Below are 27,323 nucleotides of genomic sequence, written 5' to 3' on the forward strand. Positions count from 1 at the left end.
AGGCTCTTGTGTGTTTACATAAATGCAACGGCAGCTGCTGCACAGCGTCCGGACATCAATGTTTCGCTTTAATTTCCTCGAAAACCAACACGATAATCGGTGCACACGCTCGTAAACGATTACGTCCGGACAGAATACCGCTCTTCTCTGTAAAAGAAAGCTTGAGTTGACTGCAGCTTTGATCAGTTTTGTATTAGGTTTCTGGCGTCATGGACGAGCTCGCGGTGGAAGTCCGAGGCGCGAGCGGAGCTTTCTACAAGGTGCGGGTCACATCTCATAATATACGACTCCTGTATATGCATAACTCTCCGGAAGATTAAAATGTTGATGGAAAATTACGATTCAATTCGCCATATACGCAGATTTTCATTCGTTGTGGTGCGCTAGGCCCAGTCTGCCTTATTACACCAGGCCTCTTCGCCTCATGTATGCGAGATCAGATGTAATTGGCTTTAAAGATGCATCGCAATCATCTCATATCATGTATATTATTAATGCATATCTTGACACCAGTGTCAGTGTTCTGGCTTGGTTCTTCTGGGTCTGTGCATGATAGTGAGTCCCTCTGATAGTAACTATTGGTGACAAATTTGCTAAAATTGTAAATATTATGTCATCTATTTGGATTATTAGGGAGGATTGAAAGCACTGTCACTTAAAGACTGCATGTGAAATCCACGAATACCAATGTAGATTTAACTAGAGTCCCGATGATCATAAACATCATTACTGCTTAATTGTTATAAACTGTATGATTAGTTGTGTATTTAAGGGTAGTTAAGGCAAATGTGTCCATAGGACTTTATTAATGTCAATATTTTAGGGTAAAAATGTATTCATCATACTATGAAAAATATATATGTTAGGCTTTCACCTTATCATTTTAAGCACCTTTTCTGCCTTCATTTGTCACATTTTAAATGACTCTGCATTTTGACAAATTAATTGGGTCATAAAAGCTGCATGCATTAGGCTGTTATAATAGAATGAGCAAAATGGGTTTAGATGGAATATTGAATGTCACACCACAGGACATGTCATCTTTTCACAACTATTTCATACCCACTACCCTATAGCTGTTTTTCTAAACCAGCAATTGCAATTTTGTTCCTCTTATATTCTGAAGATACATGGAATCTAGACTCTCCGGATAGGCAGCTTACTAGTTTTTGAGAATGAGCCAATAAAATAATAATGACTTGTCTCCTCTTACAGGCTCTTATTAAGGATGTTCACGAAAGCACGGTCACAGTGTCTTTTGAGAACAAGTGAGTACCAACTTCAGCATACAAATGCATGTTTACGGTGTCACACATATTTTCTTGCATAATATTATGGAGTATGTAGGATTATGCAAAAAAAAAAAACAAAAATGTGTTTACATCAAAACATTCTTTATTTCATTTCACAGTTGGCAACCAGAGCGACAGATTCCTTTCCACGATGTTCGGTTTCCACCTCCAACTGGATTTCAGAAAGAGATAAATGAGAGTGATGAAGTGGAGGTATGACCTATCAGAGATTGCCCAAACATCAAACAAATATTTCATTTCTGTAAAGTGTTTATTATGTACATCTTTTCCACAGGTGTACTCCAGGGCCAATGATAAGGAGCCATGTGGTTGGTGGTTAGCCAAAGTTCGAATGGTGAAAGGAGAGGTAAGTTTGGTAACAAGGGTCTTGTCTAAAGAAAGCCATAAAACAGACCAACAATTGGACCTTTCTATAAATGAAGAGAAAAGGCTTCCCGTGTCTTTTGTTGTTGATTGCAAAGACCTGAAATTCTATGTTATTTTGGCACAAATTAATCTGTCACTTGGTAGTAGCTAGCCAAATTAATGTACGGTCACTAAACTTCATGCTCCACTGACTCCTATTCAAAAGCATCCAAACACAGGACACTGGAAATGCAAGCTCCTGTGAAGAGACATTGCATTTTGCTATGGACGAAAGTTCAGGTCTGGTGAACTCTGACCTGCGAATCCATTTGAGGTGAAATCGTGTGACAAATAGTAGACCAAAACGTCATGTGCTGAACTCTTGGCTCAACGCAATGAATACATATTTCAAAGCTGCATGTTTTTATTGCTGCAGGAAAGAGAGTAGATTGTATATTTTCTTATTTTGTATATAAAATTCTGTGTTTTTAATTATTTAAACCAGAAGTCTCTCACGTGACAATATTCTGGTCTGTTGCGTTTTTTTGCATGCTTAAAGTGTAGTGTGACCGCATCTTTAGGCAACTGCCAACATAGAATTGTTGTATGACACGCCCCCATCCTTGAAAACTAATAATAATGGAAAAAATATTTAAAAGTTATTTAAGGTAAAATAAATATCAATAAATTATTTGTTTTTAAGGGTGGTTTTATTGACATTTTTATGGTCGATATTTTAGGACACTGTTATGTTGCCACTTGATGTCTTAAGTACAATCTGAGACCTAAAGCACTACTTTAGAGAATACTAGAATGAAGATGTGTGAAGTCTGAATGAAAATGTATTTTCTTTCATTCACAGTTTTATGTCATAGAATATGCAACCTGTGATGCGACGCTAAATGAAATAGTCACATTAGAGAGGCTACGACCTGTGAACCCCAACAAACCAGCTTCAAAGAACACCTTTCTCAAAACCAGACTAGACGTTCCAGAAGACCTTCGACAAATGTAAGTAGCCAGGTATTGAAAAGCTTCAGAGTTGTTCAATCGTTTTTATTTTATTTTATTTTTTGTACTTGCAACTTTTCAGCTGATATTCTACCATACAAATGTGTCTGTGTGTGCTTTGCAATAACTTGGCCAGTATCTTTTGATTGTTTTGTAGGTGTGCAAAGGACTCCGCTCATAAGGATTTTAAAAAAGCGATTGGAGCACTTTACGTCACTTACGACGCTGACGAAAAGCAGCTGGTTATTTTGGTAAGTGACGGTGTTTTAAATCAGTTTGAGGACTAATGTACGCTTTGGTTTTTAAGTTTCATGAATTGGATAATTTCTTTTTTTTTTTTTTGCAGTCCATTAATGAGGTTACAGCAAAACGAATATCTATGTTGAGTGACATGCACTTCAGGAGTCTGCGTACAAAGCTGACGCTGATGCTGCGGAATGAAGAAGCAACCAGGCAACTGGAGGTACGGTTGTAGAAACCCCTGGCATTTAGTGTCAAGTTCACCCCACTTATTTATATTTAGATGGCAAAGACTTTATTAATGCTTTCTAACAGTCTTAAAGGGATAATTCACCCAAAAATTTAAATTCTGTCATTTTTACTCACCCTTGGGTTCCTCCAAATTACTTTTTTTTTTTTTTTTTTTTCTTCTGTGTAACACACAAGGAAATGTTAGGTGGAATGACAGCGTCAGTCACCATTGACTGATTAAACTTTTTTTTTTTTTTTTTTTTTTTTTTGTTGAAAAGATGCAATGATTGAATTGTGACTACAGGCCACAGCACACTTACAGAGAAGTTCTCCTTCGTTCTTTAAAAGAAGTTCGAAACAGCTGTTTGGGAACATTCAGACAACATCCACACCGTTGGGGGAGGTGTTTAGAGAAACATTTGAATATGAGGACCCTGAAGACCACATTTGAAACATCAACTAATATGATGTTAAAGGGGTCATGAAATGGAAAACTCACATTTTCCTTGATATTTAGACATACTTTATTATGTATGCCTACTTATTCATGCACTGCTGCCACGCGATTGGCTGATTAGATAATAGCATGAATGAGTAGGTGTACATAATAAAGTGGTCGGTGAGTGTATATGATGGAACTACTATAAAAACATACTGTAAATTTCAGAACTCAAAACTTCCTCCCCAGTCTAAAGAGAGCATTTATAATTCCCACCTGTTTGAAATGTCTCATTTTTAAAACTGTGTTTGTGATGTCACGAGACATTTCTCAGTTGTATTTACACACCCCACAACATGTGTCATCGCACCCTAACCCTACACTGATGTATTTGACCATTGTCATGTTTATCATGCTGCTTTTAAAAGACGTAGTGTCAAGTTGCAATTCAGAAACGGAGATGCCATTCGGTTTCATTCAGCTACACTGCTTGCTGTTCTTGCGCCCATCTGCGCTAACTTTAATTGTTGGTGTATGTAAACTATTACTAGCTGGACATCTTTGACCATTTGGATTTGTTTCTGCCGATCTGCACCTCAGTGTGCCTGTGTGTGAGAATTTTGTTTCACTGTGCTATGGACTGTGAATGTGCTAATATCAGAATGGGCTGCTTGTGAACCAGTCATAATACTATTCAAGTGTTGCAAAATACCTTATTTAAGAAGAATGGGGCAGTTAAAAACACTTGGACTTGACTGAAAATCATGAGTAAACTGTTTCATTTGTGTATATTTCATATGTCATGACTGTTTGATAGTTATGATGCTGATTCTAATGTGCTTGAATGAGCAGTGTAATATATATGGATACAATGTTTTGGACGTGCGTTGTGTAAACCCTGAAATGTGTTATATAATGTTGCGGAGAGCTTGTTTTCTCTTCTGATTGAGTTTCAAATATGGCAAAATTTGAGGGGCTGGACTATGTTAGCCAATCAGAACAGTGGGCATTTACATTGAAGTTTAAAGAATCGTTTGAGACAGAGGGCGAGAAATGGTGTGAAAAATTATAGACAGTTGGTGCAAAAAAAAATTTACTGACATTATCAAAGTGAATGGGCACTTAAGAGTATTTAAATATATTTGATTCCTTTTGTTGATTAAACAAAAAATTGCATGTCATGTCCTTGCAGAATGTGTCTACGTGAACGATCGTACGGATGCAAGTAAATTTGTACCAGCTACCTAATTACTCTGGGCACAAGTAGTACAGGCCACACCTCCCGATGACATGGACCAGTGGCAGTAAGAATGTGTTTAGCAGCCGTTAAGAAGTTTTCCTATAGGTTCGCACTGGCGAGCTGTTACGGACCACTGAAACTAGCTCAAACACCTTCATTTGGGCCAAATGTTTTTCTAAACTACGTCACTCATTCCTCCGATATCACATGAAGTGTGCTGGTGCCTGGAGTTTAAAATACCGCCTAACTACTTATCAAAGATTGAATATCATATGGGTAAAAACATGGTTAAGGAAATAATGACAGAACGTTTTTGAGTGAACATTAACTATAACAATATTTTTTCTGTATGATGGCATTGATTGATGATGATAATAATAAAAAAAGCTAAAAAATAGCTTCACTGGTTGATTTCTTACTGGGAGAATGTCAGGAATCACATTACTGGACACATACATGGTGTGTCATTAGAGACCGTCTATATTTAACAGGTGCAAATGGGTATTACTTTATCATACAAGCAAATGCACAGCTGTTGTGTATCCATGTTTAGGCAAAATTTGATACTCTGATGTGCAAAACTCTATTTACAGATGCTTGGGCAGCTTGTATGTATTGGTTAAGCTCTTGAAAATTTGACCATTTTTACAGATATTGATAATCATCCCATTTCTGTCTCACAGAGCTCTCGCCAACTGGCCTCAAGGTTCCACGAGCAGTTTGTGGTTCGAGATGACCTCATGGGTCTGGCTATAGGCACCCATGGGGCAAACATCCAGCAAGCCCGAAAGATTCCTGGAGTCACCACCATAGATCTAGATGAGGAGACATGCACGTTTCACATTTATGGAGAGGTAACCAGACAGCTGAAGTTACAGCCATCGTCTCTTGTCACGTTCACCCACTCATTTACAACTAGTCAGAAAAGATTGCACTAACGGCTTATATTCTGTAGATATTACAGCTTTTATAGATTACCCTGTATAGCCCAAATACCTGGTCAAGTCCTGGAAAAGTCATGGAAATTAGTTAAAGCTTAGTCGTATAAAAGATATGGAAATTGCTGCAGTGAATATTTATTCTTCTGGATATTTAATCTCCTAGAAATTGCTCTTTTATGTGAATCTCTGTTCAAGGATTTAAAAAAAATCCTTAATTGAAAATCATGAATGACTGGAAGAGTCAAGGTGCGGGAACTTTAATTGATGCACACTGCTTGACCGCAGTGAACACGCTTGGAAACCAAATTGAGTTAAGTAGTACCGACAATGTAGAGATATTGGTATAGTAACTTTTTTTTTTTTGAAGTATCAACTTAAGTACTAGTACTTTTGATATCACATGTGGGAATAAGAACACAAATGTTTAAGATGATTTGACATTTGTGATTTGTTTGAATTCTAGGACCAGGAAGCAGTACGGAAGGCCAGGAGCTACCTGGAATTCTCTGAAGATGTTATAAAAGTTCCTAAAAATTTAGTTGGTAAGGCCAAATAGACATGGACTGAATCTCCTTTCCTGTACCATGATGTTGAAAACTAGGCTTTAAATGATTTCCCCCCCCATCCAACAGGCAAAGTCATTGGCAAGAGTGGTAAGCTGATTCAAGAGGTTGTGGATAAATCAGGAGTCGTCAGAGTTCGAGTGGAACCAGAAAATGATAAAATGCCATCACCATTAGAGGAGGTCTGTGTGTGTTTGTGTGTGTCTGGCTCAATATAGCCACTGTTGTAGTTATGGGTGGCAGAAGTGTAGATGCTGGGGAAATGCATTAATTTATAGTAATTCAAGTGGAATGTATTGCAGCCCACTAATAATTGTAGACTGTCGAGGAATGCTTATTTCAGAATATTGTAATCCCATCTAGATGTATTAAGAATGACTAAGCAAAACTAGCTTTATATTTACATCTTTTACTCAATGAACAGGGTTCCCACATGTCCTGGAAAACCTGGAATTGTCATGGAAAATTCGAAAAATACCTAATGTCCTGGAAAATATTAATATAACCATTTGGCTGTTGTTAGCAAGGTTTCCGTTACAAGCACAAAAACGATCTGACTCTGAATAGGAGTCAAATACACAAATTTGTATATATTTTTTTTCACTGCTGGCGCTGCACATTGTGAAACAACGGCTGTGTCTACGGTCGCCGAGAGAGCTCAACGTGCTGCAACCTAAAGAAGACGCATGCAAATAGAAAAAAACGCATGCAAATAAAAAAACACCCGCAAATTAAGAAAACGTCTTCATCAGTTTCACAACACACGTGTGCTCCAAATACTCACAACACAACCAAATACAGAAACGCGCTGCAAAAGCTCACAACACAACCAAATACAGAAACGCGCTGCAAGTAACACAGACCACAACGGAAATGTTTCCGGGGGAACCAAATAAGTGAGGAACCTGGCTGGGACGTGCTTATTGCACATGAGCATCCCTATGCCCTACTCCCTTCGAAGGGCAGACGGCAGAGCTCTTCAAGTGGGACTTTGGAGTGAGCATGGCACTAGTGTGCCATTTATGTAGCCGTTTGGAACGCACTTGATGAAGGGAGCAATGAAAGACAACTTCCAACGTAATTATTTTCACCTGGGATGTTCCCATGACAACGCAGCACGTTGTCCATCAGCTGAATAGTTGTTCTGAGGACAGAAATATAATGCTGTTAACATAACGGTTGCAAATACATTTATTTTTACTTTACAAAAAAACTGTTAAAATATGCGTTTTATATATCCGTTATATATCTGTGTGTCAGTGTCTCAACTTTAAAACATTGGACCCTACATTACCTACACCTTCTTAAGAAACTTTTCTTTATGAAAATTTAAACATAACATGATGTAATTTGTATAGTGTAACTCAGAGCCATGGAGAGAATGGCTCTGGTGTAACTGATGTAAAGATTCATATCTTTCCTTCATGTTCTTCTTCTCTATCTTTTTTATTTATTTTAGTTTTCAGCTCATTGTTCTTTTCTCATTTCTGATGACATTGAACATATTGTTAATACATTTTGTATATTGTATACAAGTTGTATGTCATAAAAAATTAATCACTATGTTTTGCGGGAAAAAAAAAAGTTAAAATAAAGTACAATTTTGAGCTGTTAGCAAAGAGTAGAAGAACTATAAAAAAGTATAATATTACAATATAATATTATAATATTATTTCTATATACAATATATTACAATATTATTTTAATATTATAGTTTATTTATAAAAAAAAAATATAGGATTTCACTTGTCAATATCAGTTCTTTGCTGTAAGCACGTCCCAGCCGGGTTCGTCACTTATTTGGTTCCCCCGGAAACATTTCCGTTGTGGTCTGTGTTACTTGCAGCGCGTTTCTGTATTTGGTTGTGTTGTGAGTATTTGGAGCACACGTGTGTTGTGAAACTGATGAAGATGTTTTCTTAATTTGCGGGTGTTTTTTTTTTTTTTTATTTGCATGCGTTTTTTTCTATTTGCATGCGTCTTCTTTAGGTTGCAGCACGTTGAGCTCTCTCGGCCACCGTATGTGTCTCATTTGGACGGATTTGGCCTCCGGAGGCATTCTTTGCATTTGAACATCATATTTACGGGCAAATTGGCATAATTTATTTTTAGACATTTCTGTTGAAGCAAAGAACTGTGGGTTGTGAGTGCCCACAAAGGAAACACCTCTTGCATCCTCTGAATTCCTGTAAAAGGACTCATTCAGAGGCTGCAATCGAAATGTCCTACTCTCTTTTCTGAAACAAGACAGCCTCTTATGACGTATCTAGCCGTCAAAACAAATGATGCCAATTTGCCCATAAATATTTACATTTCTGCATTTGGCAGACGCTTTTATCCAAAGCGACTTACAGAGCCCTTATTACAGGGACAATCCCCCCAGAGCAACCTGGAGATAAGTGCCTTGCTCAAGAACACAATGGTGGTGGCTGTGGGGATCGAACCAGCGACCTTCTGTTTACCAGTTATGTGCTTTAGACCACTACACCACCACCACTCCATATGATGTTCAAAATCAAGGAATGTTGAATTACCTCAGTAGATGGGTGCAGAGTAGATATTATGTATAATTTTTATATATATATATATATATATATATATATATATATATATATATATATATATATATATATATAAATTGTACTACGAAGGCTGACTCGTTTAAAGGAGGACACTCTGTATACTGCAGCCTTCAAAGTACACATCCTTCCTAGCATGCAGCCTTCCAAACGAGACCCAGACAACATCCGCGGTTAAGGGTGTAGAGGCTTACACCCTCATGATTGATTACAGCAGCAGCCAATCGTGAGCTTGGCAATCGTGGTGCAACCGAGGCAGATCTCTTGATTGGTTACAGCTACGACCAGTCACGTGCCTTGCTTCAGCAGCGCATGTAAAGAAGCAGCATTCGAGAAACTTCTTATTCATAAACAAACTGAATAACCTGGTACTTGTACTGACCAACTGAATGAGAGGGGCATGTTGTTTGTTTACTTGAGCATCGACATGTGAGTCTACCTTGCTCATCAATGAGAGAAAAGGGCGGAAGAGCTATTAATGTGTATAAGTGACTGATGTCACATGACTTGTGTCAGTGTTGTCGAATATATTTTAGTCTATGAAGCGATGCGTCAGCACAACCTCGGCTCCAAATTCACACAAGTTCTTTTCGCACACGTTTTGCCTCACAAATGATATCTTTGAGAGTACAAAGCTACATTAAATATTACATTTCATTTTCATTTGTTGCCACCTAGTGGTACCTCCAGAAGGGGTCACTAAACTAATCAATTACACTATGTAACACAATTTTTATTCCTGGTAGTAAGTGTTATTTCCTAATTACTTATGCCTCAAAAGTATAGAAAATGGCTATTATTCCCCACAAACTTTGCTTTTGTGACCAGGACAGTGATATTTTGAAATGTGCCTAATTCCAATGAGGTAAAAAAAACACCATCCATTCACATAAAGTAAAAAAAAAACGACAACATATGAATCCAAATTAACTTGTATTTATACTAAAGTAATACAAAAATGACTACAAAAGATTTAGAAGTGAGTAGTTTTTCGAGATTTACGATTATGCTGTAAATCACTTTCACGAATCAGCCCCCAAATGTAGTCACCCATCATGTTCTCATTATACTGTCCTTGGTAGCTGCGTTAAAAGTTCAGTATATCCTGATGGAAGCACTCACCTTGCTCCTCAGAGTATGCTCCCATGTTCTCCTTGAATTTATCAAGATGAGCATCAAGGATGTGGACTTTGAGGGACATCCAACAGCCCAGTGTGCAGTAGTTCTTCACCAGAGTCTCAACCAGCTCCACATAGTTTTCGGCCTTGTGATTGCCCAGGAAGCCCCGAATCACTGCAACAAAGCTGTTCCAAGCTGCTTTCTCCTTACTTGTGAGATTCTTTAGGAATTCCTTGCACTCCAGGATCATCTTTATCTGTGGTCTGACGAAGACACCGGCTTTGACCTTTGCCTCAGACAGCTTAGGGAAGAAGTCTTGAAGGTACTTGAAGGCTGACGACTCCTTATCTAGAGCTCTGACAAATTGTTTCATAACTCCCAATTTGATGTGCAATGGTGTTATCGGTACCTTCCGGGGGTCCAACAGTGGCTCCCACTTGACATTGTTTCTCCACAAAGAGAACTCGGCCTGTTGTGGCCAGTCCCAACTGTGGTAGTCCCTGCTGTTCCAAAGGTAAATATAGCAGAGAAACTTAGTAAAACCGTCTTGGAGACCCATCAGGATTGCCACAATTTTGAAGTCTCCTATGACCTCTCAGCCGTACTCATCATACTTCAAGGCATCCAGCAAGGTCTTGATATGTATTCACTTAGGCAGCTGGAACTGAACTGGTGGGCTTAAGGCCCCTGTATTTATACTATGATTTATATTACTGGAAAGTTCTAGTACGTTTACTCTGCACTGAATTTATCTGCAATGTTCTAGAAAATAGGTACATTTCAAAATATCACTGTCTTGGTCAGAAAAGCAAAGTTTGTGGGGAATAATAGCCATTTTCTACACTATTGAGGCATAAATATTTAGGAAATAACACTTACTATCCAGGAACCAAATAAGAAAAATACGTGTTACATGGTGTTATCGAATCTGAACATATTTGTGAAACAGTAGCAAGCTGCACCAAACTACCCTTTATTTTTGCAGCTAATTCTAATAATTTTGTATACTTTTATCATTAAAATGGCTTGAGTTGGTTCTTTTTAGCTTATTCTTTAAAATGAATAACCCCAGAATATATGTCCGTGGATTAGTGATTGTCTCAACTTTTTGGACCCTCATGCAGCCCTGTGAATTAAAACTTTAGACAATGATTACAGTCGGACTTTTACCGATATAAAAAATTGAAAAAGAATTTGCCCAGATCCCTCTTTGTGGTGTTGACCTAAATGTAAAACTTTGCAATTCTTTTTATTGCATTTTTTTTACTTAAACTATAATTTGTACTGGTATTGCACTTCCAGGGAATGGTGCCATTTGTTTTTGTGGGGACGAAGGAAAGCATTTCAAACGCCCGCATTCTTCTGGATTATCATCTGAATTATCTAAAGGTATGATTACTTTTTCTTCTTGTTGATGTGTACTTGCAGTGCACGTCAAATAAAGTCATGAATGCAGCAATTAAAGTTTTCATTTTTTGGGTGAATTGTAATCATTTACTCACCCCTCTTTCTTTCCAAAACCATATGACTTTCTTCCGTCAAACACAAAAGGAGATATTTTGCGAATTTCGTTGTTGCTCTTTTCCATTCAAAGAGTAGCGAATAGTGACATTTGGACTGTTGATTATGGACTGTTGATTATAATTGTTTGTTCAGGAGGTAGACCAGCTGCGGATGGAGAGACTTCAGATTGATGAGCAGCTCAGACAGATCGGTGGAGGACCCAGAGGTCCGCCAGGACGACCTGAGAAAGACAAACCCTTCATCGCTGATAATGGAATGGGCCTGTCACGAGGTGGTGTCAAACCCTTCAGTCGTGGAGGGAGAGGGAGGCGGGGCCCAACACTGGCATCTGGTATGGTGGACCCAAAATGACAGAAATATACACTGACCCAAAAAAGTTGAAACTGAAGCCACTATTTAAAAACATATATACTTTGGCCTCAGACAGCATATATACTCAAACATCTTTACAGTATAAACGTAATTGAAATGGATGATAAAATCTCAAAGCAGGTGGCAACCGTAAACAAATGATGCTTGAACCTTTCTTCAACTTCAGTCTGAGCAATTTTTACAATTACTTGAAACCAATTGGTCTCAAGGTGATTTATTGTGGCTATATGTAGTATGATTTCCTAAAGTACACACAGATGTCCTGGTAAAGTAACAACATGTGTAGTTCATAACATAAACTATGGACATTTTCCACTAATGTTGACCACTAAATCTGTTAAATGTCACTTGGTTTAGTACCGTCTAATGCTATCTTATGCAATGACATTTAAAAGTGTGTGTGTGTGTGTATATATATATATATATATATATATATATTTATATATATATTAATATTATACATATATATATATTATATATATATATATATTATATATATATATATATATATATATATTTATATATATATTAATATTATACATATATATATATTAATATTATACATATATATATATTAATATATACATATATATATAATATTATACATGCATACATACAGTTGAATTCAGAAGTTTGCATACACCTTAGCCAAATACATTTGAACTTTTTCACAGTGTTTCACAATTCATGACATTTATTCGTCGAAAACATTCCCTGTCTTAGGTCAGTTAGGATCACTACTGTGAAATGTCAGAATTATAGTAGAGAGAATCATTTATTTCAGATTGTATTACTTTCATCACATTCCCAGTGGGTCATCACATTCCCAGTGGGTCAGAAGTTTACATACACTTTGTTAGAATTTGGTAGCTTTGCCTTTAAATTGTTAAACTTGGGTCAAATGTTTTAGGTAGCCTTCCACAAGCTTCTCAATTGCTGCAATTTTGGCCCATTCCTCCAGACAGAACAGAGTTGGGTTTGTAGGCCTCCTTGCTCGCACATGCTTTTTTTAGTTCTGCCACAAATTCTGATTGAGGTCAGGGCTTTGTGATGGCCACTCCAATACCTTGACTTTGTCCTTAAGCCATTTTGCCACAGCTTTGGAAGTATGCTTTGGGTCATTGTCCATTTGGTAGACCAATTTGTGACCGAGCTTTAACTTCCTGGCTGATTTCTTTAGATGTTGCTTCAATATATCCACATAATTTTCCTTCCTTTATGATATCCTCTATTTTGTGAAGTGCACCAGTCCCTCCTGCATCAAAGCACCCCCACAACATGATGCTGCCACTCCCTTGTTTCATGGTTGGGATGGTTTTCTCTGGCTTGCAAGCCTCACCCTTTTTCCTTCAAGCATAACGATGGTCATTATGGTTGAACTGTTACATATGTTTCATCAGACCAGAGGATATATAAAAGTAAGTTCTGTGTACACATGCAAACTGTAGTCTGGCTTTTTTATGGCCATTTTGGAGCAGTGTCTTCCTTGCTGACCAGTCGTTCAGGTTATGTCGATATAGGACTTGTTTACTGTGGAGATAGATACTTGTCTACCTGTTTCCCCTCAGCATCTTCACAAGGTCCTTTGCTGTTGTTCTGGCATTGATTTGCACTTCTTGCACCAAACTACGTTCATCTCTAGGAGACAGAATGTGACTCCTTCCTGAGTGGGAGATCCACAATTAGTTTTCTGAGGTCTTGGTTGATTTCTTTTGATTTCCCAATTATATCAAGCAAAGAGGCACTGAGTGTATGTCTTAAAATGCATCCAAAGGTACACCTCCAATTCAGTACACCTCCTATCAAAAGCTAATTGTCTAAAGGCTGGACATCATTTGCTGGAATTGTCCAAGCTGATTAAAAGCACAGTTAACTTGGTGTCTGTAAACTTCTGACCAGTGTTGTAGTCAAGACCAGAGTGTATCTAGACCGAGACAAGACTCAAGACTTTGAGGAGTTGAGACTGAGCCAAGACCAGACCAGTGTGAGTCCCACACTGCATGACACATTTACGATAAAATGTGGAACACGCAAACCATAGGCACTCCTCATTGTTCTGAAAGATCTACATCCCATAAAAACACTCACAGAAAACAAATGAAGATTCCTATTAATTCACCTCTTTTATTGCCATATACAGTACTTTGCAAAATTTTGCATGTGAGGATGTCTTCATGACTTAATGATAAAGTTTTAATTTATCACTTAATGTCATACAAAGTCCAGTAAACATGAAGACCACCTTTGCCTTTAAAACAGCACCAGTGGACACAGTTTTTCATGGTTGTTGGCAGATAGGATGTTCCAAGCTTCTTGGAGAATTCGCCATATTTCTTCTAACTATTTAGGCTGTCTCAATTGCTTCTGTCTCTTTTTGTAATCTCAGACTGACATGATGTTCAGTAGGGTGGTTTTGTGGGTGCCATGACATCATTTGCAGGGCTCCCTCCTGTGCTTCTATTGTAATATTTTCTCTTTGCAAAAGTAATGTTTGGGAGTCTAACATTTATATTTCCTATTGACACACTAAAGCTGAAGATATAAATAACCATATTAAGACACATGCTTTTGTGAAACTTCTTATGTGACAAACAAATTTGCTGTGGGGGTGTGAACCATGAGAAATGTCTTGATAAAATAATCAAAAGGCATTGCAGAGGTGAATTTTATTTGTGAGGTTTTTCTTTGTTTTCTATGAGCAAACACTTAAGGAACTGAAATCAACTTAACCATCTTTATTGAACACTCCCTTTTCCAAGTTTTACCATGTAACTAATACAGTAACATTTTTGTGCAAGCATCACATCACAAGCATAACTCCTAGAAACAATATATCTTAACAATTATTCAAAACTCAAGTCTTCACTTTTCTCTGTCTTTTCTTTAACAATATAGTAACTTTCCAAGTTGAATGGAATGCAAGAGTCAGATTTCTAACGTTAGCTAGCTATCTTTGCTAGCATCAATTACACTTTGCTTATCTTTATTTATGCTTCCTTTCTAAGTGCTGATAAAAGTTTGACGTGGTCCCAGCCATCTTGGTAACATTGGATTGCAGAATAGACATACTGCTGTATGTTTTCTTTTGGATGCTTTTTTTTGCAGATACATTATTTGTGGTTTAGATCAGTGTTTACAAACCTTTTTTCTGCCACGGTAGACTTTAAGATTAAAAAAATCCCACGGAACACCACTATCCCACATAAGCATGTTTTCTGTCTGTCTTAGTAGCATGAACTCGTAATGTTTGAAATTCAGACTATGCAAATAATGCAAGTAACATAGGAACACTATATAATGAGGTCTCCGATGCCAAGAACTTTAATTGGATAATGAAAAATCAACAAATTTGTCTTCCAATTTGTAGATTTGTTCTTGCAAATGAATTCTTGCTGCAGCACAGCAAATATATTTTTTTATTTACTTTATTGTCCAGAAATATAGTCTTACCTGACTGTCGCACCGGGTCAAAGTCGTGTTGTTGATAGAGAGAGAAAACAAACCCACACAAGTTGTACTGAGTGACTAGGACCTGAGAGCAGCTGTCCGGCCTCCTTCACTGGTTCAGATGTCAAATGCGCTCCGTCAAGATTACAGTATCTCAGAATCTACACATTAAACACTGTGTTTTTAGACATGTTTAAAACAGGAGAAATTGCTTTTAGTAATCGTATGTAACAGTATCACTTTATTCTTGTCGCGTTTCTCTCAAGAAACATGACAAGTAAGCTACATCTGTAAATCTATGTTGTGCACAAATAAACCGCTTTTAGTCTTTGAGTTAAACAATACACCTGTTGTATTCGGTTCACTGACAATGTTTTTTTCTATAAGTGTGATGATGGAGCATCATTTTGTGGGCATGGGAGGAGTTTGGTTTGACAACAGACTAGAGTTTGTTAGAACAATAATTTTATGATGGACAAAATATATAAACTGGTTGCATAAAATACGTTGTAATGGAAAATATACTGAATTGGCAACTTTAAAACTCTTTCACCATCTCTATGCCTTCACTAAAATACTGGAAAAAGGCACACTAATGGAAACAGTGGTTGGGAAACCGTGGTAGCCAAATTGTTTTGCAGAATTTTTGGCCCACAGTTCTCGCGTGTGCGTGTGTGCGTGTGCGTGTGTGTGTGTGTGCGTGCGTGTGCGTGCGTGTGCATGCGTGCGTGTGCGTGCGCGTGTGTGTGTGTGTGTGTGGAAAGTTAGCCAATTAGCTTCTGATAGTAGGTGTACCTGTGTATGTATTTTAAGGCCTACCTTCAAATGTGGTGCCTCTTTGCTTGACATCATGGGGAAATAAAACAAAGTTGATCTCCTCAAGTCTGGTTCATCCATGGGATGTACAAACAATAGTGCACAAGTATAAATGCCATGGAACCTCACAGCCATCATTTTCAGTGCTTTACTGTAGGAGGGACCGGTGCACTTCACAAAATAGATGGCATCATGAGGAAGGAAAATACATCAAGACATCAGACAGGAAGTTAAAGCTTGGTCTCAAATGTGTCTTCACAATGGACAATGACCCCAAGCATTAGAGGTCGACCGATATAGGATTTTGTAGATAACCAAGTTGGGATGACAAGCCGATAACTGATTAATCGGCCGATGGTTTTTAAAATTGACACTGAATGAAGAAACATTCAAAGTAGGGATGCACTGATACTGGAGATCTCCTTACTGATCTGATACCAGTGTTTTTTTGCATGATAAGTTTAAAATATCTTTACATTTTATTTTGTGGAATGAATTGGGTGTTCTCTTTTAATATGTAAAAACACAAACCTCTAACTACACATTATTTCAATATAAATATATAGCTTATTAAGAAACACTTTATTATTAATTAGTATACTGGATAATGTAGCAGCAAACTGTACAGTAACTCCAGTCTTTCAAATCTTCAATTGAAAAGAAACCAGTTTTATTTTTTTTCCACAAATGTTTCAACTTGCATCTGGACTTTAAAGGATTCAGATCGCTTTTTTAATTTAGTTGTAAGACTTCATTCACACATAATATATTTAGTTTGTACACATTTTAAACCCTCATGCTTTTATTTGACATTCTGAACTCTCCAGGAAGTACTGTATGTATTGTTGGCAAGTTCACAGTAATTTGAATAAGAATTGAATTAAACTACTGTGAACTTGCCAACAATACATAAATGCACCTCCCGGTGCTTTTCTAAATGCATATTATAAGTATAACTATTGAGCATCTACATCTGAGGTGTGTGTGTGTGTGTGTGTGTGTGTGTGTGTGTGTGTGTGTGTGTGTGTGTGTGTGTGTGTGTGTGTGTGTGTGTGTGTGTGTGTGTGTGTGTGTGTGTGTGTGTGTGTGTGTGTGTGTGTGTGAGAACAGAGCAGTGCCATTCACTAATGTGTGGAGCTGTGCATATTATACATTTGCTTATTAAACACAGCCTTTTGTGATTCACAGAGCCATCACACGTCTTAAAGTGGCTGATCACTTCACTTCTGGTGAGGGGTCTTTAATGTGAAACTAGTGAATTGCAGTGTCTTATGCTTTGTTTAAATTGTTTTGTATTTTTTTTTTTAGCGCTTCTATAAGATTCAGTGATATTTTTGTTTGTGCTGTTGCGGTCGAATAAATTCTCCAAGAAACTCGTCTCACGCACACACACCGATCACTTGATTATCTTATCAAAATGACAAATACCTATTATTGTGAGGATAAAAAAAAATATTTAAATCAGATGCGTTTCTGATTTGTTTGTTTCTCTTGACTGCATGAACAGATTTTTCTCAAATCTCTCACTACCTTTAAATATACAACTTAGCTTGCTTACTGCTGTTCTTTATTAATGCAGCATCAATCAACAAATTAATTACTTTTTAATGATATGACAACATTTACTGTATACATACCTTTTGAGTTGTTGGTGTTTAAAATCTGCAGTGTTCCGCTGCATTCAGTGTGCAGTATCACTTGTCAAAACAAACACCACGAGGCATCTGTGATTTTTTTTTTTTTTTTTTTTATTTCGCCTCTAGAGGGTGCTCTCATACTGTATAATAACAGCGCCACTCCAGCACCGGAAACAACGGGGAAATTATCGGTGTGGATTTTTGCCGATAACCGATATTTCCAGAAATTGTTATCTGTGCCAATTAATCTGCAAAACCGATATATCGATCAACCTCTATCAAGCATACCTCCAAAGTTGTGGCAAAGTGACTTAAGGACAACAAAGACAAAGTATCGGAGTGGCCATCACAAAGCCCTGACCTAAATCTGATTTGTGGGCAGAACTGAAAAAGCATGCGTGACCAAGGAGGCCTACAAACCTGACTCCGTTTCACAAGTTCTGTCTGGAGGAATGTGCCAAAATTTCAGCAACTTATTGTGAGATGCTTGTGGAAGACAGCTTAAAAAAGTTTGACCCAAGGTAAACCATTTAAAGGCAATACTAACAAAATGCATTTTAACTTCTGACCCTCTGGGAATGTGATTAAATAAATAAAAGCTGAAATAAATAATTATCTCTACTATTGTGCTGACATTTCACATTCTTAAAATAAAGCAGTGATCCTAACTGACCTAAGACAGGGAATGTTTTCTATGATTAAATGTCAGGAATTGTGAAAAACAGAGTTTAAATGTATTTGGCTAAGGTGTATGCAAACCTCTGACTTCAACTGTGTGTGTATGCATGTATTTATATATATATATATATATATATATGCTAATTTCAAATCGGATAATTGCAATAGTAGAGTGTTGACCACTGTGTAACATTACCACTTCTAACAACACTAAGCTTTTAGACTTTAGTAGACTCTACTACCTTTGCCAAGTAAAATAAGCAGAATTTTCCCCCATTCATGCATTTGGTCTTCAGCTGTGTAAATGTACAGGGTCTTCATTGCCATATTTTGCACTTCAAAATGCACCACGCTTTCTTAATCAGAGACCGGTCAGGACTGCACACAGGCCAGACTAGCACCTGCGCTCTCGGTTTATGCAGAAATGGCACTTAATGTGCATGATCTCTGATCCCTCAGAAGTCACTGTCTTAAAAACGGTCATTTGTCTGAAATCTTCAAGTCGCATTTATTTTTATAGCGCATTTCACAACAGGCGTAGTTTCAAAGCAGCTAATCCTTAACAGAAAATTAATGAATATAATGACAATATTAGTTATTTATCTTTACTAATTTTAACCACTAATAGTTCTAAACTAAGTGTTGTGGGTCAATGGTTAAACAAAACTATTTTGAATGAACAATGTTTTAGTCATAAATCCTTGAAGTCATCCTGAATTAACTGAGGAAATGCACATAGTTGCATTGTCCTTTGATTTTGGCAGATGAAGGCTTTTGTTAGTGGTTAATTTTCTGTGTAGTTCATTTCTATTTATTTTTTATTTTTTTATTTTTTTTAAGTGTATTGTCCATCGTTAGACCAAGTTGATACAGGTATCATTCAGTGTGGAACACTGCAGTCCGGCTGGAAGCTTATGACCGGTAATTTTTGGTGAACTCCAGCCTGAGCCCATGCTTGAGACAGTGGCTCAGGGAAAATCCCATGTCCAAGCTTGCATCAGTTCATCCTCTGAGAAGTTCTTCTTTGTACACTGACGTGAAGTCTGGATGGTACGTGCTGCAGTTGGTCCTCACTCGGTGACTGTGGGAGTTGGATATCAGGCAGGACCAGAGATGGATGGCTTTGGTAACCTTGCGATATAATCCTGATATTTAGGCAGGGAAAGTTAAATAAGATTGTTGTAGATGCCATTCACTTTAAAGAAGTGTTTAAGAATAAGATTAGTATTTTCCGTTCCGGCAGACCTGTAACTAAAGCAGCATAACTATGAAGTGATTGATAAATTAGCTGTATGACTGGCTGAATAGATAAGTCTTTAGATTCAACTTGAACTGAGAGAGTGTGTCTGAGTTCCGAACACTGCTAGGAAGACTTTCATAGATTATCCAAATATGAAAATTATCTCCCCCCTTTTGTGGATTTTGGTATTCTCTGTTTTGTTAACAGGCCGTAGTTTTGCGATCGTAGTGAGCGTGATGGATTATAGCGTGATAGGTCACTTAATTACTTTGGAGCTAGTCCGTTCAAAGTTTTGTAAGTAATTAACAGAGTTTTTAAATTAATACAAAACTTAACAGGTAGCCAATGTAACGCTGATAAAATAGGGCTGATATGATCGAATTTCTTGGTTCTTGTTAGCACACTAGCTGCTGCATTTTGAATCAAGTTTATTTATTAAACTTGCAGGACACCCACCTAGTAATGCATTACAATAATCTAGTCTTGAGTTCATGAACACATGATTTAGTGTTTTGGCATCAGCAAGAGGTGGCGATATTTCTAAGTTATGACAAATTCTGAGGTGGAAGAATGCAGTCCTACAAATATTGGAAGTTTGTTTTTCAAAGGTTAGATTGCTTTCAAATATAACACCTACATTTTTGCTGTAGAAGTTGACATTACGGTACATCCATAAAGAGTCTGATTATATTTTAGCATCATAATTTAGGTTTTTGTTCCAATATTTAGTACAGATGGCTAGAATCATTTCTTAGTCATCCGCTCTTTGATATCATTTATACATTCTGTTAATTTGGAAAAATTTTGTCAGGTTTCGAAGAACTATAAAGTTGGGTATCTTCAACATAACATTGAAAACTAATTCCATGGTCCCCAATAATGTCTCACAGGGGGAGATACATTTGTGTTTAAATAAATAGCAGTGCATTAATAAGTGTATTAAGTGCAAATATGTTTTAATAGCTTTTATTTCCATATTTCAAATGTAGTGGAAACATATTTAACTCATTCAATTCCAAATCAAAGCATTAACAAATTTTATCAAGTCTGCGTTATACTTTTATAGGAAGCAAAGGAATATTAATCTGTCAAAATAAAATAGCTGTGTTGACATTTTTCTCTTCAAACTCAATATTTTGTTGCATAACTATAGTTTTTGAACTGCTGCAACATCTGCGTTGCATCGAGTCAACCAACTTCTGGCACCTAGAAATGGGTATTTCAGCCCAGGATGAACAAACTACATTCCAAGTTCCTGTGATTTTTTTGTGTTTTGCTTCAGAAACTGCATTTTTAATGTCACCCCACAATTTTTCAATGGGATTGAGGTCAGGGGATGGAGCCACTCCATTACCTCAACCTTTTTTGTCTGGAACCAAGATGTTGCTAACTTACTCATGTGTTTGCGGTCATTGCCTTGTTGAAACGCCCATTTCAGGGGCATTTCCTCTTTGGCATTGGGCAACAATCTCTCAAGTATTTTGATGTATTCAAACTGATCCATAATCCCTGTTATACGATAAATGGGTCCAACACCGCCGTATGAAAAACATCCCCATACCATGATTTTGTTGGCTCCATGCTTCACTGTCTTCACCGTGTGCTGTGGCTTGCATTTAGTACCCGGGGGTCGCCTGATGTACTGTCAATGACCACTAGACCCGAAACAAAAAATATTTCTCTCATCTGTCCACAGAATGTTACGCCATTTCTCTTTGGGCCAATCAATGTGTTCCAATCAATGACACAGAAGACCTGTACAATTGCACAGCTGAAAATTCAGCTTGCTAATCTTAACATACTTGTGTCTTCAGTGCCCAAACGTGTAATAAGTGATATTAGAAGAAATGTCTTACAGTGGTAAATGCTTGACTGTTCCAACTTTTTTGAAGCGTGTTATAGTGCTGTGATTTGAAGTATATATTTTAAAACTATTATTAAATTCACAAGGTAAAACATAAAATAATGTGGCATTGTAGTGTTTTAATATAGCAACATCTTAATATATGACTATAAAAACTATATCAATTGTGTAACCGTTGAAAATGTGAGCGTCAAATAAAATTATTCACTAATGATTGTTTTTGCCTTAGGCACAAACTCTGAGGCCTCTAATGCATCAGAGACTGAGTCTGATCACAGAGATGAGCTCAGCGACTGGTCCCTGGCCCCCACAGATGAGGAGTCCATGGGTTACCCCAAAAGGGTCCCAGATGGACGCAAAAGGGGTGGAGGTCCACGGGGCCGTGGAGGGAGAGGAAGAGGGGGAGGATACAAAAGTAATTTTTACCTCTCTAATGGTTCTTAACAATGATTTAAAATAAATAAATATATATACAGTGAGGAAAATAAGTATTTGAACACCCTGCTATTTTGCAAGTTCTCCCACTTGGAAATCATGGAGGGGTCTGAAATTGTCATCGTAGGTGCATGTCCACTGTGAGAGACATAATCTAAAAAAACAAATCCAGAAATCACAATGTATGATTTTTTAACTATTTATTTGTATGATACAGCTGCAAATAAGTATTTGAACACCTGTCTATCAGCTAGAATTCTGACCCTCAAAGACCTGTTAGTCTGCCTTTAAAATGTCCACCTCCACCCCATTTATTATCCTAAATTAGATGCACCTATTTGAGGTCGTTAGGTGCATTAAGACACCTGTCCACCCCATACAATCAGTAAGAATCCAACTACTAACATGGCCAAGACCAAAGAGCTGTCCAAAGACACTAGAGACAAAATTGTACACCTCCACAAGGCTGGAAAGGGCTACGGGGAAATTGCCAAGCAGCTTGGTGAAAAAAGGTCCACTGTTGGAGCAATCATTAGAAAATGGAAGAAGCTAAACATGACTGTCAATCTCCCTCGGACTGGGGCTCCATGCAAGATCTCACCTCGTGGGGTCTCAATGATCCTAAGAAAGGTGAGAAATCAGCCCAGAACTACAGGGGAGGAGCTGGTCAATGACCTGAAAAGAGCTGGGACCACCGTTTCCAAGGTTACTGTTGGTAATACACTAAGACGTCATGGTTTGAAATCATGCATGGCACGGAAGGTTCCCCTGCTTAAAGCAGCACATGTCAAGGCCCGTCTTAAGTTTGCCAATGACCATTTGGATGATCCAGAGGAGTCATGGGAGAAAGTCATGTGGTCAGATGAGACCTTTTGGTCATAATTCCACTAACCGTGTTTGGAGGAAGAAGAATGATGAGTACCATCCCAAGAACACCATCCCTACTGTGAAGCATGGGGGTGGTTGCATCATGCTTTGGGGGTGTTTTTATGCACATGGGACAGGGCGACTGCACTGTATTAAAGAGAGGATGACCGGGACCATGTATTGTGAGATTTTGGGGAACAACCTCTTAGAGCATTGAAGATGGGTCGAGGCTGGGTCTTCCAACATGACAATGACCCGAAGCACACAGCCAGGATAACCAAGGAGTGGCTCTGTAAGAAGCATATCAAGGTTCTGGCGTGGCCTAGCCAGTCTCCAGACCTAAACCCAATAGAGAATCTTTGGAGGGAGCTCAAACTCCGTGTTTCTCAGCGACAGCCCAGAAACCTGACTGATCTAGAGAAGATCTGTGTGGAGGAGTGGGCCAAAATCCCTCCTGCAGTGTGTGCAAACCTGGTGAAAACTACAGGAAACGTTTGACCTCTGTAATTGCAAACAAAGGCTACTGTACCAAATATTAACATTGATTTTCTCAGGTGTTCAAATACTTATTTGCAGCTGTATCATACAAATAAATAGTTAAAAAATCATACATTGTGATTTCTGGATTTTTTTTTTTTAGATTATGTCTCTCACAGTGGACATGCACCTACGATGACAATTTCAGACCCCTCCATGATTTCTAAGTGGGAGAACTTGCAAAATAGCAGGGTGTTCAAATACTTATTTTCCTCACTATATATATATCTATAAAAAATATGTACAATGCAAATAGCATATTATATTAGAAGTAGATATCAGTTTTAACAGTGCATGTATTCATTTTATTATTTTCAATACTACAGAATCAAAAATTTGCCCACATTGTTGCCTTTTTATTTTTTTATTGTCTTTTATAAAATTATTTCTTAAATCAGCTGAAGACATGCACTGGAATGAGTCCCGCTCCCGCAGTTCTAGAGACTCCAAACTGAGACCCCAAGAAGATTCGCTGCAGGTATTGTATTACTGGCACTTGACAGTTCAATGTTTTATTACTGACCTTCGCTGTAAGATGGCGTCTTGCGTTATGCTGGATAAATGACATTACAACAAAACAAGTTAATATTAATTAATATTTTTCACTTATTGTTCTTGAATTGTCAAAAAAAAATTTTTACTTTGCTAACCCTTTGTTATAGGACTTGTAATTTCACTCTTGAGAACTGAACATACACATCTAAGAATACACATAATAAAGAAGGCCTTTCTGAAAGCTTGCCTTCATGAAATCTGGATGCTTGTTTTGAGACCAAACAAGATATCTTGCCCTTTTTTTTTTGTTGTTGATTGCCTCAGATTTGCTACTCTTGCAAAAGATGCCTGGAGCCTTTTTTTAGTATTGTGAATTTTCAGAGTTGTGTGTGTGTGTGTACCACCTGGGGCACTCAATCACCATAGTTTCAGAACCACTGCCATAGATTGATTTTTATTACCAATTAACAATATTTATTTAGTATTGGTACCAAAGTTTTGATATGTCTGCTTTAGACATACATAAATTTGCTTAAACATTGAAAATGCTTTGAGGCAGTAACTGCAGTACTGTTTTTCAAATTTTGGTAAGATTTATTTTGCAACATTCACATACAATGCATCATGTGTTTAGCTTAAGCATTCATCATTTACTCGCTTGTCCAATCATTTTGTTGTTCACTAGATCCGCATCGACAGCAATAACGAGAGGAGCGTCCACACCAGCCGAGGGTCCCAAGGTCTAGCAGCAGACAGTGGAGGGAACCGACAGAGACCCATAAAAGAAAGAGGGATGAAGAAAGAGAAGAATGACAGCCCAGACAGCCAAGCTGTTGTGAACGGGATTTCATAGACAAAAATGTACCCTCCCCCCGCCCATTCTCCCACCCAGCTCTTGATGCTTCTTCATTAGAGACACATTAGGCCAAAGAGAACCAGGTCAGTAGGGATGGTGCGAGACATGACATAAAGCACACTTTGTAATTGATCATGGGGTAAAAAGACCAGGTCTCTTGGTGTAAAGTGTGTTGAATTTTGTAGTCTACGTTCATGAGAGAGATCGGTCTCTAAAATCCGAGCAGAAGCTACACGTTTTCTAATTGACTTTCTAAATGACTACATATGAAACTAACAAAAGCTGTGGAAAAATGGATTTAAATAAAGAAAAAAAAAAAAAGAATCATGACACACATATTCAAATAATTTGTTTTCAATAATGTCCAAAAAAGGGAAAGGATCCAGCACTTGGGCCCAAGTTTATGCCACATCTCATGGCATACATTGTTTCTGCGTGCTTTGTTGTCCTTGATCACTCAAGCCCATTCTGATGTGAGGTTTTTGCCACATCATAAGCAAAAAACAAAGGAGAAAATAAAGAAGAAAAACAACAAACAAAAAATAACAAAATGTGTAAAACTTGTTAAAAAAATGCTCCTGTCTGATCTGTGCCTTTAACTATTGTGGATAGTATCATAATTTGGATGTTTAAATCAGGGAAGACACAACACCTATCTAACCAACATTTGTTGCAATCCCAACTGACAATTAAAACTTAAGGTGTTTTTTTTTTCTCTGTGCTGCATGTATTTCACAAACATTTTGGATGTCTGGAAAGGTTCCATTAAGTCAGTCGATTTATACTTTCCCATGAATTGGGAGTAGAACAGGTTATTAACCTAACTGTACTAGATTCCTGCATATGGTATAAATATTTGGAAGTCAAAAGTTGTAATCAGCCACCCTGAGTTGAACACTGATGCCAATTCAATAAGCGGCACGAATATGAATTTATTTTAAAATTTAGCATATCTTTACATTTATAGAACAGATGTAAGTGTATATTTAGACGTAGCATTGCAGTTTCCTTGGTTTACATTTATTTTACCTCCCATAATTACACCTTTTTTGTAATAAATGAGACTAGGTGAATTTGCTTTTTAATTTTTTTTAATCACAAACAGGGTGGAAATGCTTTTTATTTTCCATTCATGCTGTCACAGAAAACTGCCATCGTTGCAGCTGTATTTACAGCATCAGGTGTGAAGCACTTATATCAGAAATCTATAACTTTTTGTCTCTGTCTGAACAATGGCTCATCATAGACTGAAAATGTTAATCTGTGGAATTACATACTGTATATTATGTCATCCATTTGGAGATTGTTGCTGTTCTTTTTAGATTTGAACTTAAATGTGCACTTATGGTTGTGTTTCTCTGCAAGTACTTTATAATCTCTAAACCTATAATAAACTAGAATGTGATAAGACTTCCTCAGCAGGTGAATCACATGTATGCTGTCAACATTACTAAACTGAAGTTTAAATGTCTCCGCTAATTTGGAGTCTACTGTACTTTTTTCAGCTGAATTCACTTCAAGGTAAGATAGGAGAAAACAATGTTAACTTTTGAAAACCGTTTGTCTTATCTGAATAGTGCTTGTGCATTACAGTTTAGTTTACATTTTGAGAAAGACGCGATGCTGTTCTGAACCCATGTTTTTTTTTCAAAACCTACTGTGACCGTAACCATGGTAGTTTTTATGATTTTATGGTTCGACTATACAAGAAACAATTCATTTAAAATCAGTTGTGTCCTTTTTTTCTATTTCCGCTCTCACTAGTCACCTTGGCAAATAACCAGCTATACCTGTTAAGCTTATACACCAGTTTCAAAGTGATTTTGCTTGGATCAGTGTCCTGTGAAAACTGTTGAAATCAAGATAAATGCAAAACAAAACAAAAAATGTGAAGGGTTAGACTTTTTAATCGTAGAAATAACCTGTGACTGGCAGAGGATGTGCAGCTCTGTGGGTTAGGAAAAAACAAACCACTTTATTGTGGCTCCTAAAATTTAGCTTTCACTTCAAAATAAGGTGTTTAAATGGTTTACGCTCAGTATTTTTACAACCTGCATGTCCGCGGTGGGCAGTAAACTGGCAAGATGCCGCAGTTCACCGAAGTCTGTTGAAAAAAAAAAATGCCGTTCAGAGTCTTTGAAATGTTGCCAAACAGACTTTTTCTAGTTATTTATTTTTTGGAATGTATATGAAATGATCACAAATTTTAAAACCATCTCTTGCACACGTCGTAGGCTATTATGATTTGAAAAAGGACTGAAAGTAATAAATAAAAAAAAATAAAAAAACATGAAATACTGTAGATACTGAGGTAGACTGACCTTGTATGTTACTGCACATTGGGTAATAATTTCTTTGTACATAATAGCAGAACAGACTGGGTTTTATGTTGACATTGTTTGGTTATAGTGCAATATATTTTGTATGCAAGCAGTTTCAATAAATAAAGGTTGATCTTCCTCTGCAATCTTAAGTGTTTTTATTCCGCAAAGAGAATTAGTTTTACAGTTCCATATGTTGTGATAAATCTACCC

General features: G+C 37.4%; 1 protein-coding gene across 1 annotated transcript; it reads left to right on the forward strand.

Annotated features, from left to right (window-relative positions):
* Positions 1–27,256, forward strand: LOC127617096 (fragile X messenger ribonucleoprotein 1 homolog A-like). Its single transcript, XM_052088980.1, has 15 exons — positions 1–260; positions 1,216–1,268; positions 1,412–1,505; positions 1,588–1,659; positions 2,521–2,669; positions 2,827–2,920; positions 3,016–3,132; positions 5,503–5,673; positions 6,224–6,302; positions 6,393–6,505; positions 11,324–11,410; positions 11,678–11,876; positions 21,829–22,014; positions 23,837–23,916; positions 24,619–27,256. The coding sequence occupies exons 1-15, from the start codon at positions 210–212 to the stop codon at positions 24,784–24,786; spliced, it is 1,713 nt and encodes a 570-aa protein (XP_051944940.1). The 5' UTR covers positions 1–209; the 3' UTR covers positions 24,787–27,256.
* Positions 27,257–27,323: the final 67 nt, after the last annotated feature.

Source organism: Xyrauchen texanus, chromosome 23 (assembly GCF_025860055.1).
Source record: "Xyrauchen texanus isolate HMW12.3.18 chromosome 23, RBS_HiC_50CHRs, whole genome shotgun sequence".
Lineage (NCBI taxonomy): Eukaryota > Metazoa > Chordata > Actinopteri > Cypriniformes > Catostomidae > Xyrauchen > Xyrauchen texanus.

Bases quoted from the DNA above. Each gene is read 5' to 3' on its own strand.
- LOC127617096 (XM_052088980.1), top strand. From the start codon at position 210: ATGGACGAGCTCGCGGTGGAAGTCCGAGGCGCGAGCGGAGCTTTCTAC. The intron at 6,303-6,392 runs GTAAGGCCAAAT...CCCATCCAACAG, and splicing joins AGTTCCTAAAAATTTAGTTG to GCAAAGTCATTGGCAAGAGT. The intron at 22,015-23,836 runs GTAATTTTTACC...TTCTTAAATCAG, and splicing joins AAGAGGGGGAGGATACAAAA to CTGAAGACATGCACTGGAAT.